We start from the raw sequence: 14,481 nt of genomic DNA on the forward strand, positions 1-14,481 counted from the left end.
CAATCTGCAAAAACTCTTAATTCTTTCGAATTTGATTATTTTAAAAGTGATTTTAATCCAATATTTATCTAAAAAATTTAAATTTAGTATTAAGAAGTTAAATTTAATTCCTGCACTTAATTCATTCGAGTAGTTACAAAATATATATATATATATATATATATATATATATATATATATTATTGGAATATGAGAAATTAATAAAGGGTTATTTATTTATGAACCTTAGGGATTAAAAAAATATTAAAAAAGTTGAAAATTATATTATAGTGTTGGTGATGATGCTTCCTAATCATTGCCAGCTGGTTATATGTGTAGTCCAACATTCTACCCTAAGTTGAATACAAATATGAAATTTCCGCACATTTAATATAAAAAGGTTTATTAAGTCAATAAATGTTCATTTAAATCGCAAGATCCTCGTGAAATCTAGTTATTTTTTTGTGTGTTAGCTGGTTTTTTTATTGACCCAATCATTGCCAGCTAGTTATTTGTAGGCACTAGCTAAATAGGACGGGAGACATGAATTATATTTCTTATTTTTATTTCTTGTCTCCGCTCAAATCTCTATCCAGCTATGTCTCCTCACCTTTTGTATATAAAACTAAGATACCAAATAAATATTTGTGAAAGATTACGTTGTAATATTAAAATTGGAGTTTTTATAAATTATGAGAATATTAAATTATATTTTTGCTTATGAAATATTATTAATTTTTTTTATGAGGTTTTACATCATTTTAATAAAGATTATATTATAAAATGAAAAAGATTAAAATTTTATTTGAATCGAATATTTATTTAAAAATATATAAAAACGAGAACTTCCTGGAAATGAAGATTGAAACATAAAGACCAAGAGGCTCCCCCATTGATTTGGGGCTTGTTCTGTCGGCTTGTTCTTATGGATGCAGAATCAAGGAGAAGATTTGGCCACATGCAAGTCGTCGTCATGAGACAACATTGTTGTCACCCTATGGAAACCAGAGGATAGGCCGGTCAAACATAGTTTACAGTTCTTCAAATGATTGAGTTAAGTCGAATTAATCTTGAATCTGTGTGCGGGCTTGAACACGTTTCCCCCACGAAGTTCAAGTTCTTCTTCTTCTTCATCCTCAACCAATTATTGACCGCTTTCTCAACAAAGATGTTGCGAGCAAATTGGGAGTGAGTGCAAGAAGGTGGACCTAACAAGGGAGGCTCACATAGTTTGTTACGTTAGTTCCAAAAGAATAAGTTGGGTTGGAATTGAGAAAGTTTCGCAGATGCATGTCGGAAGAGCTTTTTTTTTTTTTTTTTTTTGTTTCCCAAATTCTCGTCAGATCTCGAAGAACAAATTCCTAATTTTAATTCGAAACACTTTCGAGTGTGTGCCCGTTAGAGTCTTGCAAACTTTTAGTTTCTATATCGATTTTTCACTTTTATTTCAATTTGTGTGCTCGGTAATTAGCAATATAGGTCAACGACTTCCTCGTTTTTTTATTTTTTATTTCCAATAAAACTCCTAAACCCTAAATAATATTACAATAACACTATCCATAAATATTTATAAATTTATTATATTTATTTATTTTTAATTAATTCTTATTAAAAATAACAAAAAATGAAAAAAAAAAAAAATCTTCGAGTCCAGGATTTCCCAACCCGACTCCTATTCGAAATGGGAACGAAGCCGAGATGGGGATAAGGAGTGCATCCCGACCCCAACCCACTCCATCTCGTTGACATCTCTACTGGCTACTAGTCGTACCCACAACAATTTTTGTCAATTTCTTTCTCGATATTCCCTTTTATTAAACGTGGGGTGCATATTTCTCCACGTTATTTTTTTTCTTGCTTATAACAATTGAAATTAATTTATTTAAAGATTTCTAGATATTTATATAATGGTCAAATTAAATATTTAAAAAAAAATTAATATCTCACTTCGAGATGCTTCTGGAATATCTAGCTTATGAAAATAATTTTCAGAAACAAATTTATTAAAATTTATTATTATATATTTAAAAATAATGTAAATATTTTGATTAAATTCCAAAAATAGTATCCCAACCTAAATCTAATTAAGAATTTAAACACGCGTTGCTTAATAAGACTAAAATTTATTTGGAAACAAATTTAATTTTTAAAGCTATAAATTTATAAATAAAACCAAATCCATCCCAATTTTATTTAGATTATAAATTAGTTGAATTAAATATCAAATTTTAATAAATTTTAAAATTAATTATTCAAATTGATTTTATATTTAATATTTTTATATAAAAACTTTAATAAAATAGACGACATTTATCAACACGAGCATAATTCAATAAATCGAGACATTCTTATCTCTCAATTTGGGGTAAATTTAAGAATTTTAAAAAAATTCGTAGCGAAATTGATAATTATTCAAAATATCAAGGACCTTCCGGCAATTTAGTCTAAATTAGGTCTCCTTTCCGAGAACGTTCGTTTAAAATAATTTTTAATTTTTTCTTTTAAAAAATAAAAAGTTTCGTGGCCGTGTCAAAATTTGCTTTTATTTATAGCCACCAATAGTTGTCGCTTTTAAATTTATTTATTTTATGATAAAATATTTATTTATTTAAAGACACGTGTTAATCGCTTTAATTTTTTTATAAATATAATTTTAATATTGTGAATACAATTTAGTCTTACCTTAATTTTTAGAATATTATTTTGATTTATCATTATAAAACTAACTATATTTGGCTATTTTTCCAATTATTTCTTTAATTATTTACTTTATTTGTTTAATTCTCAGTTAAAAAAATATCTTGGAGAAAAAAAAACTTTTAAGGTTGTCCGGATGTCATGTTTGTCCAGAGCCTGTTGCAAGCTACTGTATTTGCTTTCATGTTGTATTGTTTTATTATTCTATTTTCTGTTTGTATGACGTGTCATACATGGATCGCTTTTAAATGTACTACGGGATCAAGTAGTCATCAACCTTTTCCGACCAAATATTGTAATCTCTCTTGCTTATATGTTTTAATGCAAATGACTTTCACAATGTTTACTGTTAACTTGTTTTCAACTGTGATGTCACTCATTCGTTGAGGAGAAGAACAAAACACTATTTATAAGGGTGTGGAACCTTCTCCTACGTTTTGAAGGGAAACCCGTAAGAGAAAACTCAAAGAGAACAATATCTGCTAGCAGTGGACTTCGGCCGTTACATCAAAATAACCCGAAAGAGAAAACCCAAAGAGAACAACATCTGCTAGCAGTGGACTTAGGCCGTTACATCAATAATTTTTCTCACCCACGTCTTCTAAAACACGAGACTTGACTATAGATACATATATATATATATATATATATATATATATATATTTATATTATTATTAAGAGAAGGTTGATCAATGATTGATCATTCGTTGGCATTGAAATATCTATCTAAAAGCGCCCAAATTTGAGGCGATTTTTAGCGCTTTCTTCCATTTGCGTTCATCTTCTTCACGCTGCGGATGATTGATTGATTGATTTTCCAATACCCACAAGAAAAATCCATTTTCGTCTTTATCTCTAAATCCCCCATTTCAAATCCCTTATCCAACTTCATCTGACTCATTTCTTATTTCAATCCAATCCCCATTGTTTCTACTACCCTTTGAATCATCAACCATCTCGACGGCCTTCTAATGGGGTTTGATCGAGAAGCCAGTTCTTCAACCAATCGCCTCCGATCTCCGGTGGCCAGAGAAGATACGCCCCTAATCGGCGGCTCCAAGCCTCTGTCTTCCGTTTCCAAAACATTCGCCAATGTTTTTATCGCGATTGTTGGTGCTGGCGTTCTTGGGCTTCCTTACGCATTCAAACGCACTGGATGGATCATGGGCCTTCTCATGCTGTTTTCCGTCGCGTTTTTGACCTATTACTGCATGATGCTCCTCGTCTACACTCGTCGGAAGATCGAATCGGTAATCGGATTCTCTAAAATTAACTCGTTTGGGGATTTGGGTTATACAATTTGCGGTGAGCCAGGGAGGATTCTTGTTGATCTCCTGATTATCTTATCTCAAACTGGATTCTGTGTTGGTTATTTGATTTTTATTGGTAATACCATGGCTGATGTATTTAACTCCCCGACGGCTATAGATTTGAGCCCTAAGATTTTAGGATTAGCTCCCAAAGTTGTATACGTTTGGAGCTGTTTCCCTTTCCAATTGGGTTTGAACTCGATTCAGACATTAACCCATTTAGCTCCATTGAGTATTTTTGCTGATATTGTTGATCTTGGAGCTATGGTGGTTGTTATGGTGAAAGACGTATTGATTTGTTTCAAACAGAGCCCATCCGTGGAGGCATTTGGGGGGTTTTCCGTGTTCTTTTATGGCATGGGTGTGGCTGTTTATGCATTTGAAGGGATTGGAATGGTGTTGCCATTAGAATCTGAAACAAAGGACAAGGAGAAATTTGGGAGAGTTTTGGGTTTATCCATGGCGTTCATTTCTTCATTATATGGAGCATTTGGTGTTCTTGGATACTTTGCTTTTGGGGAAGAAACTAAAGACATGATCACTAGTAACCTAGGCCCTGGATTGATTAGCACCATTGTTAAACTGGGTCTTTGTATAAACCTGTTCTTCACTCTACCATTGATGATGAATCCGGTTTACGAGATCGTTGAAAGGCGATTCTGGGGAGGAAATTACTGCCTCTGGCTGCGATGGCTGCTGGTGTTTCTTGTCAGTTTGGTGGCACTTTTGGTTCCTAATTTTGCTGATTTCTTGTCTTTGGTCGGGAGTGCTGTGTGCTGTGCTTTGGCGTTTGTGTTGCCTGCTTTGTTCCATTTCCTTGTTTTCAAGCAGGAATTGGACATGAAGGGATGGTGTTTGGACATTGCCATTGTTGTGTTGGGGCTTGTTCTTGGTGTTTCTGGGACCTGGTCGGCTCTGCTGGAGATTTTCTCTGTTAAGGTATGAATCTTTCACACATTTTTACCATTTTGTTTCTTGGTGAACTGTGCATATTCTCTGAAGTGATGAGGTTACTTAGAGCCAGAAAGAATCATTCTGTACTGTTCTTGAACTTTGGAATAGCTTGTAATTGTGTTTTGTTTTGGAAACTTTAATGTTTTTGTTCTGTAATCTGTGCTGTGAAACCATGTTTTAATGGTGTCGTGTAAGGTATATAAAGCAGACAGAGATTGGGCTTGTCCCTTGCTCTTCTGTCATATGTATTTGATTAGTTTAATGAAGATCATACCGAGTTTAGCGCGTTTATAAAGATTTGTAGGCTCGAATATTTGACCCGAACCACCATGAGTTGATCAAATGGTGAGGGTCAACTATTGTCCGTTTTAGCCCGTTATATGTCGTATGGTTTTAAAACTGTTTGGTTCGTCTCTCCAACCGACGTGAGATCTCACATACGGCTGTCTAAATGATAAAATATGGTGAAGGAACGTTTTCGTTTCGTTGATTGAGATTCGGAAGCTTCTTGTTGGTTTGGAAATTTTGCACTTTGGATTAGATGCATTGATTTCATGCCGCGTGGATGTTGGTTTATTTTCGTTAGATTTTTAAACCTTATAAAATCTAATCAAAATTTATTGTATGATAGTAGTGTGATTCTCATTAATATCCTTAATACCGTTACATTTAATACTAGCGAAGTTAGTGCAACGGTTGGGGAAAAAAGTCAAACGAATAAAGTTTGACCCATCATTGAAACCACACGAACTTCTACAAGAGGTTGGTTTTCGAGCGATTCACTTGTTCGTATACTGTTGATGAGGTCGACCGACTTTGTAGTTTTGTCGGACTTTAGGCGAGGTTTATCTTCGCCAACCGAACATCGCTCGTGCAGAATCCAAGCCTATTCAGTCACACACGCCGCATACGCGTGCATGTTAAATCATCAGCGACACAACCGACTTGCCTCTACACTAGGCCAAGTCATTTGGCTCGATTTTCTCTCTATTCGGGCTCAAAGTCTCTCAATGCGACATCACGTCTCATAATCTCATCTTGGTTCCCAATTAACATGGGCCATATACCTTAACGCCATCCCAAGTCACGTGGACCATTCTCGATCCTTGTCTCTCACAAAATGTCCATGAGATTATACAAGTGCAAACATCATCGATAACCTCTCTCTCTACCTCTCATCCATCAACCAACAAGTTTCGGGAAGAATAGAAGAACTATTTCCTCGACGACGCACAAGAAACCAATCCAATTCCATGTGTTTCGATCCGATTCAACTTGGTTCAATTCAACACAGATCGTTCAACTTAACTAACTTGGTTCGGTTCGATTTTTCTAAAAAAGGAAAAAAAAAAGTAAAAATAAAACATTAAAGAGAGAGTGTTAAAACAATGAAAATAATGATAACGAGTGATATTTCATGAAGGTCATTTATGTCATTTGAAAAAATGGGCCCCATCCCATCCCCTTTTATAAATAACCATAATCCATATCCCATCCCATGCCATCATCATCCATCATATAATTAATTATATGAAAATTATAAACTCATTATTAGAATAATCACAAATTTGAAAAACAATTTAAATATTACGTTGTGTTATAATTTTTTTTAATTTGTTTAAAATCATTATAATAAGCGACAAAAACCGAACCACTAATTCTTTGTTTAGGATATATGCGTCTCACCGGTTGAACTATACTCAGATCGACATATATTTTTTAAATGTTGACTCGTGTTCTTATCAACAGTCAACTAATATTCAATAAATACAAAAATTACACACATATACATATGTTAGACGAACACGACTCTCCACAATGGTATGATATTGTCCACTTTGAGCATAAGCTCTCATGGCTTTGCTTTGGGCTTCCTCAAAAGGCCTCATGCCAATGGAGTTAGTATTCCTCACTTATAAACCCATGATCATTCCCTAAATTAGCCGATGTGGACTTCCATCATCCAACACCTCCCCTCGAACAAAGTGCGCCTCCCCTTAATTGAGGCTCGACTCCTTTGGAGTCTTAGTCATTTTTTATTGCCTTCGAGGAGGGGCTTGGCTCCTTTTCTTTAGGAGTTCTTTGTTCGATATTTGAGGATTTACCAATCTATTGGCACGACTAAGTTTAGGGTATGGCTCTGATACCATGTTAGATGAACACGACTCTCCACAATGGTATGATATTGTCCACTTTGAGCCTAAGCTCTCATGGCTTTGCTTTGGGCTTCCCCAAAAGGCCTCATCCCCTCGATTAAGGGGAGGCGCACTTTGTTCGAGGGGAGGTGTTGGATGATGGAAGTCCCACACACACTAATTTAGGGAATGATCATGAGTTTATAAGTGAGGAATACTAACTCCATTGTTATGAGGCCTTTTAGGGAAGCTCAAAGCAAAGCCATGAGAACTTAGGCTCAAAGTGGACAATATCATACCATTGTGGAGAGTCGTGTTCGTCTAACAACATATACATATACATACTAATGTATATATATGTATTAATAAATAATTTGCAGCAAGCTATTAAAAAAAAGCCCTTAGGGTTTTAATATTTATTAAATTTTACGCGTGAAGATTGGGATATTTAAACCATATCCAAACCTAAAAAATGAAGCACATACATTATTTGCATTTTGTCCCTCTTAAATTAATTGATTTTTCAGATATTCATTATTTTCTAAGGATTTAAATGCAACAGTCCTTCAACTTTAATTTTTTTATTTTTTTATTTTGGAGGACTTTAACTTTCGAAAATTTGAATTTAACCCTTAGATTTTTCCTAATTTGCAATTTGGTCCTTTAACTTAACCTTAATTGTATCAATAAACCGACTCGCATTAAAACGTAGAATTAGTTCAGCCCACGATAATATTACATATGATTTATTGAAATTACAACGTAATCTTAATTATTATTCGTATTTTCGTGTTTATCTTATGAATTAAATCTAATATGTTAAAATTTGGACTTATTGTAAGATTCCACATCGATTGGAAAGTGGAACGAAACATTCCTTATTAGGGTGTGGAAACCTCTCCCTAACAGACATGTTTTAGAATCGTGAGGTTGATGATGATACGTAACGGGATAAAACGGACAATATCTAGTAACGGTGGATTTGAGTTATAACAAATGGTATCAGAGCCCGACACTGGGTGATGTGTCAGCGAGGACGCTGACCCTCAAGGGGATGGATAGTGAGACCCCCCTGTGAGGTTGGTGATGACTAGTTAACAGACCAAAACGGACAATATCTAGTAGTAGTGGGACAAATCGAAAAAACATCTGTTTTATTCTCTCCTCTTCTACCGTTCACAAACTAAATGTTGGCCAATAACTTTTTTGAACACACCACATGTGGTAGCCCAATAAAGGAAATCATTATAACCGTGGTAGTGGAACGTTAATGACTAGAATTTGAAATTTGGATTTCATACCCCGACATTTCTATGTCCTAGACTGCTCCAAAAGTGAAAATTATCCCCACTAACCAATACGAGCCATTTTAGGATGTTTTGTCCTCGCTCACGTGCTTCTCAGAAAAATTCGCTTAAGTAGGCATGCCTTGTTAGTATAAACAGTAATTTTTAATTTTTTTCGCCTTTTTAACCATCGTATTTGTAGGGACTGTTCTTATTCAGATGGAGTATCGGTTCATTCATGTACACTCGAGCATCTGAAGTTGAGACGAGAAATGATGTGAATTGACGAAAATGCCCCCACACACAAACCCTATTGAAAAGCAAAAGAGAGAGGCATTGCTAGCTGTCACCAGCCCATTTCCCTCCCATTTATCCCAACTCTCAAAAGCTTTTATAAAATCTTTCCCCTTTCCCTTCATCTTCTTCACTCTCTCCTCCTTCAAACCCTAACAATGGCGCTTCTCTTCTTCTTCCTCCTCGCCGTCTCTGCAACTCCTCTCTCTTCCATGGCCGCCGCTCTCCCTTCCTTCCAAACTCTCAACACTAATTCCCACTTCTTCAACCCTAAACTCCCCCCTAACTCCCTCTCCTCCTCCAAGAAATTCGAGGGCTCCTCCGATTTAGTCAATCTTCGATACCACATGGGCCCTGTTCTTTCCTCGTCTCCGATCAATATTTACTTAATCTGGTATGGAAAGTGGTCTGTCTCTCAGAAATTGCTCATTAAGGACTTTATTTCGTCGATTTCCGCCTCCGATCGCCGCCGTCGTGCTGCCCCTTCACCCTCTGTCGCTGAGTGGTGGAGTACGGTCTCGCTTTACACCGATCAAACTGGTGCTAATGTCTCCCGCTCCGTCGTCATTGCCGGCGAACACTCCGACCTCCACCACTCTCAAGGCACTGATCTCACTCGCCTCTCGATCCAGAACGTAATCGCTACGGCGGTTCAATCGGCGCGGTTTCCGGTGGACCACCGGAACGGGATGTTTCTGGTGCTCACTTCTCAAGACGTTACAATGCAGGACTTTTGTCGAGCAGTTTGCGGGTTCCATTATTTCACTTTTCCGTCCATGGTCGGCTACACGCTCCCTTACGCTTGGGTTGGCCACTCCGGCAAACAGTGCCCGGAGCAATGCGCTTATCCCTTCGCCGTGCCGGCATACATGGCCGGCGGTGGTCCAGGCGCTCTCTCGCCGCCAAACAGAGACGTTGCGTTAGACGGAATGATTAGTGTTATCGGCCATGAATTGGCGGAAGTCGCTTCGAATCCTTTGGTGAATGCTTGGTACGCAGGCGAGGATCCAACAGCGCCGACGGAGATCGGTGACCTCTGCGAGGGACTGTACGGCACCGGCGGAGGCGGCGGGTATATAGGGCAGGTAATGAGAGATGAAGGCGGGGGAACGTTCAACGTACATGGGAGAAATGGAAGGAAGTTCTTGTTGCAGTGGCTATGGAGTCCGGTTCTTAAGGCCTGCGCCGGTCCTAATGCTTTGGATTGAGTGATGAAAGCTTAAATTTCTGATCAGTTTCGTTGTTTATTAATGAGCTCAGCCCGCGCACCGCCGTGGAGATGGGTGGCTCCGCCTTGCCGCGGAGGAGGGATTTGCAGGCACGGACAACGGGATGGGGGAGGGCTCTATGAATTTATCTACAGTTTCTATAGTATATATTATTATATAAAATTAAAAATTAAAAAATTTGAATTTTTCATTATTTATTTGGAAAATAATTATTTTCGACTTTTTAAAAAAAATTCAGATTTTTAATTATTATTCCATTTATATGATTAAGAAAATTCCGTCCTTTAATTAATGATTTTGATTAAAAACTTATTAATAATGGATTTTTATAATCTCATATGATTGAAAACATTAAATTTTTTTTAATGAAACATACAAAAATAATAATTTTAATAATAAAATTTTAATCTAAATTATATTTTAGTTCAATTAATAATTAATATCTTAGTTATGGAACTATTTATTAGATATTTTTTACTTTTATTACTTAATCATGGTAGAGAACTTTCATTTTAATATTATAATGTGAAGAAAATAAATTGATTTTTATAATTATGTTTAGTTTTTTAAAAATTGTTTTAAAATTGTAAAATTAATATTAAAAAGAAACAAAATTAAAAAAAAAAGAACAAAGGTCCCAACGAGTGGGACCCACCCACGTTAATATATATATATATATATTTTTTTTCATGGTTTAAACTTATAATTTAATTATAAGATATTTTTACCTTAAAAATTCAAAATTTTGAAAATGATATATTTTATTTTTACTCAAAAATTGTAACTTTTAATCTATTATAGATTGGCGAAATAAATACAATATTAAAAGGAATTAGTTCCGGGTACCTAAAATTAAATATCCTACCAAAAATGTAATTTATTATATTAAATTTGAATTTTTTTATATCCCTATATTCTTTTTACGAAATTTAAGAAATTATAATTTATTATTTATGTGTTGGGTTTAATCAGGAAGGTGTGTCACTTCACTTTACTACCCGACCCGACACAGATATATACATATATATATATATGTGGTCGGTCAGGGAATAAATAATTTTTTGAATCGGTCAACCACAATATCAAAAGAAAGGAAAACTATCAATATAGGAAAACAAAAACCATATGGGCCAAAAAAGGAAATAGCGGCCCACTTATTGGGCCCAATAACGAGAAAAAAGGGCCCACTTATTGTATCCATTTTTTAAAACGTAGAAATTAGGAAGAATAGAAAAAAAAAATAATAATTAGTTTGTGACCTGATTTCTATGCTTTTAAATTTGATTTATAACAATGAAATGAACAAACCACTGGAATTCACAACCAAGAAAGAAACATTCAAGAAGGAAGGCTGGAATGCCAATTGAAGGTACTAATAGTCCAACGATTTGAAAACTAACCGGAGGAGGGAGGATCTTCGACACTAAGTACAACCATGGAGAGGGAGGTAGTCACGTGCATAGGCACGTGCCAGCCAGAAGCAAAACGTATGGAAAGGAAACGAATCGGTTAACGACGAAGAACCGAAGGAAAACATGGGCAGGCAATGGCGGAGTCAGAGCTTGCAACCCCCGCACGTGTGCCAGTCTAGTGGCCGGACCCGGCGTGAAACTTGGAAACTAATATCTAAAACGTCACCGTTTTAGCTTTGGCTTGTGTAGACATGAACTCTCGTGAGAGTATAGACAGAGGCGCAAAGTTATGAATTTTGGGTATTGATTAGTTATGTTTAACTTCGTTCTTAATATTTTTAAGATTTCAGATTCCTTCTTCAATAAACTCTTACTCAGAGATTTCCGTTTCCTTTTTTGATTCTATATTCACAGAAAAAAAGAAGCTTAACATTAAAGAACTTGAACTCACCTCGAAAAGGATTCATAAGTTCTCAATGTGGAAGGTAAAACTGCTGTCAATCCATGCATCGTTCTCCAAATGCTTCTCAAAGAATGAAGATTCCCCGCTGTTCTTCACATACAAAGCAGATATGCTTCCAGTTCCATAACGTCCCTAAGAAAAAATGGAGCAAACCCATTTCAGATTCTCCATGGATATCATTTAAAAAGCTATTGATATCATTTTTTGTTACCAGTTCGGAATCTGTATCGACGAATATGGAACTGTATTGATATTCCCTTCGAGGAGAATAGATGCCGGGTAGCAAGCTCACATCGTCTTTAATTGTGTTGGTCATTAGCTTTTCAACCATCTCTTTTACTGGAAGTTCCCTGTCGCCATTTTTGTTCACGAACTCTCTCAAACTCTGGTCCAGTCGCAGTGCCTAAAAAACCGAGAAATATTTTGAATGAGCTGAGAGGTTATGTTGAGGATTGTTGGTAAGGAATCCCACGTTAGCTAATTTAGAGAATGGAGAGTCGAGTTGTGCATTTGTGTCTTACCTTGGGCCATGGAGAGTCGAGTTGTGCATTTGTGAGGACATGAATGCCGGGGGGGACCTCAGTGACAAGGCTGTCGCTGTTGTTAATTGGTCTGTTGGTGATATAAAACATGGTTTTCGAGGGAATGTCGGCGATTATCAAGTTGAAACCGTTGTACTGGTGCGCTTCCTTTTCGACTTCTTTGGCGAAGTCGAGGGGAGTTGTCTTGCTCTGTCAAGACAAAAACACAGGAGAATCATTATTCTATGACTCCAAATGCTATTAATTCTGTCTTGTTAGCTTTGCCAACGTCAACTTTCTGTTTGCATTTCACTGGAGAGGGGAACAAAACATTCCTTATAAGGGTGTGGAAACCTCTCCCTAGCAAACGCATTTTAAAACCATGAGGTTAGCGTGATACATAACGGGCCAAAGCGGACAATATCTGTTAGCGGTGAGTTTGGGCTCTTACAACTCTTAGTTGAGTTCTTACAACTCAATTGCCTTTGTATTTCTTGAAGACGACGTTGTTCGTATATCTATCCACTTTTCTAAAGCGTGTAAACTATGTCCGTTCTATGCCCTTATTCTCTATAAGAATGACCATTATTTTCATTGACAGGAGCAAAGTACCAAACATGTTATATCTTCAATCTTCATCCATCATTAGCTTTTCCTATTCACTAGTACACGGCACGAACAAAACTAGCATAGCATGTTCTATCTTCGATCTTCATCCACCATTAGTAATTTCAATCAGCTTTTCCTGTTCACTGGTAGAACACCACACACAAAAGTAGCATGTTTTATCTTCAATCTCCATATCCATCATTAACAATTTCTATCATCTTTTCCTATTCACTTTTTCTGTTTACTGAGTAGACAGCTCAATCATAACTAGCATGTTCCTCTTCACTAGTACACAGGAAAACAAAACTAGCATGTTCTATCTTCAATCTCCATCCATTGTTAGAAATTCATTCAGCATTTGTAACAGTCCAAGCCCACCGCTAGCATATATTGTCCTCTTTGAACTTTGTCTTTTGGGCTTCTTCTCAAGGTTTTTAAAACGTGTCTGCTAGGAAGAGGTTTCCACACCCTTATAAACAATGTTTCATTCTCCTCCCAAAACCGACGTGGGATTTCACAATCCACCCCCTTCGTAGATACCATTTGTAACAGCCCAAACCCACCACTAGTAGATATTGTCCTCTTTAGGTTTTCCCTTTCGGGCTTCTCCTCAAGGTTTCTAAAACTCGTTTGCTAGGGAGAGGTTCCCACACTTTTATAAAGAATGTTACGTTCTCCTCCCCAACTGAGGTGGGATCTCACAGTATTTGTTATTCATGAGTACACAGCACCCTAAAACAAAACCAACAGCTCCTTCTTGGTTACACACAAGGTCCTGCATGAGCAGTACCTCCATACGCATAATATTCCTATATATAACTCAAGCAGACTTAATCGACCAAAACAGGTTAATCAGGCGTTTCAATGAATTCAAGTTCCAGTTTGTTCCTCTAGATTACTAATCTCGATGTAACAACACTGCACAACAATGATTTTTCAAAGTAATTTTATGAAACTAATCATACACAAATTCACTTTACCTTCAAGAAACGAACGGGGAGCTCTCCTCTGCTTTTAGCCTGAGGAAGTAACTCAACTTCCCTGAAATTTGTGAGAAATGCAACTCTTCCATTTCTTGAGCAAGCCAGCCACGTCCCGCCGGCCAAACCATCTCTCCCGCCCAAAATTTCGTTACATTCCCACCATTCCAGCGGCTTCGTGGGCCTAAAAAGGGAAAAACCAAAGAGATTTTACAAAGTCTGAATCTATCGATCGATTCCCCCAAGAAAATGAAAAGGAACGTAATTAAAATTGGACGGACCTACTGTGATATTCGTCACGATTGAGCAGAAGGAAGAATGGATATACCGGATGAGCTTGCCACAGAAACGCTGCTATGCACATGATGAAATCGAACCGACAAACCGATAGTGAAGATTCAACGACCCTACGCGAGCTGATCCTTCATTTTACAGAATATTGCTCCAATCGCCATCGCCACCGACTTGAACTCTCGTAGCAGGCATCCATGGCGGCTCGTGGTCTGGGCCCAATATTCACAGAACCCATATACTTCACCCAAATCGGACATCTTGGTTTGAAGTAAGCGTGGGCCCAATTTTGGAGGAGTCTCCATTTTTTAATATATATAT

General features: G+C 36.7%; 3 protein-coding genes across 3 annotated transcripts; 2 read left to right on the forward strand and 1 right to left on the reverse strand.

Annotated features, from left to right (window-relative positions):
• The first annotated feature begins 3,372 nt into the window (after positions 1 to 3,372).
• On the forward strand, positions 3,373 to 5,235 carry LOC111795274 (amino acid transporter AVT3B). Its single transcript, XM_023677587.2, has one exon. The coding sequence runs from the start codon at positions 3,648 to 3,650 to the stop codon at positions 4,929 to 4,931; it is 1,284 nt and encodes a 427-aa protein (XP_023533355.1). The 5' UTR covers positions 3,373 to 3,647; the 3' UTR covers positions 4,932 to 5,235.
• Positions 5,236 to 8,721: 3,486 nt separating this feature from the next.
• On the forward strand, positions 8,722 to 10,517 carry LOC111795275 (protein EXORDIUM-like 5). The gene has a single exon (XM_023677588.2). It carries the CDS (start codon positions 8,814 to 8,816, stop codon positions 9,861 to 9,863), a length of 1,050 nt encoding a protein of 349 aa, XP_023533356.2. The 5' UTR covers positions 8,722 to 8,813; the 3' UTR covers positions 9,864 to 10,517.
• A 1,090-nt stretch (positions 10,518 to 11,607) lies between these two features.
• LOC111794640 (transport/golgi organization-like protein (DUF833)) lies at positions 11,608 to 14,402 on the reverse strand. Its single transcript, XM_023676726.2, has 5 exons — positions 14,151 to 14,402; positions 13,870 to 14,053; positions 12,281 to 12,490; positions 11,971 to 12,162; positions 11,608 to 11,891 (listed from the first exon to the last, which is right to left on the reverse strand). Exons 1-5 carry the CDS (start codon positions 14,231 to 14,233, stop codon positions 11,760 to 11,762), a joined length of 801 nt encoding a protein of 266 aa, XP_023532494.1. The 5' UTR covers positions 14,234 to 14,402; the 3' UTR covers positions 11,608 to 11,759.
• Between the last annotated feature and the right edge of the window lie 79 nt (positions 14,403 to 14,481).

This window comes from Cucurbita pepo, chromosome 5 (assembly GCF_057944985.1).
Source record: "Cucurbita pepo subsp. pepo isolate OVF chromosome 5, ASM5794498v1, whole genome shotgun sequence".
Taxonomy (NCBI): domain Eukaryota; kingdom Viridiplantae; phylum Streptophyta; class Magnoliopsida; order Cucurbitales; family Cucurbitaceae; genus Cucurbita; species Cucurbita pepo.

Excerpts from the sequence above, each read along its gene's own strand:
- LOC111795275 (XM_023677588.2), top strand. The coding sequence starts at position 8,814 with ATGGCGCTTCTCTTCTTCTTCCTCCTCGCCGTCTCTGCAACTCCTCTC.
- LOC111795274 (XM_023677587.2), top strand. The coding sequence starts at position 3,648 with ATGGGGTTTGATCGAGAAGCCAGTTCTTCAACCAATCGCCTCCGATCT.
- LOC111794640 (XM_023676726.2), bottom strand. The coding sequence starts at position 14,233 with ATGTGCATAGCAGCGTTTCTGTGGCAAGCTCATCCGGTATATCCATTC. Across the intron at positions 12,491-13,869 it reads TCCCCGTTCGTTTCTTGAAG|AGCAAGACAACTCCCCTCGA; the intron begins GTAAAGTGAATT and ends TTGTCTTGACAG. Across the intron at positions 11,892-11,970 it reads TCGATACAGATTCCGAACTG|GGACGTTATGGAACTGGAAG; the intron begins GTAACAAAAAAT and ends ATTTTTTCTTAG.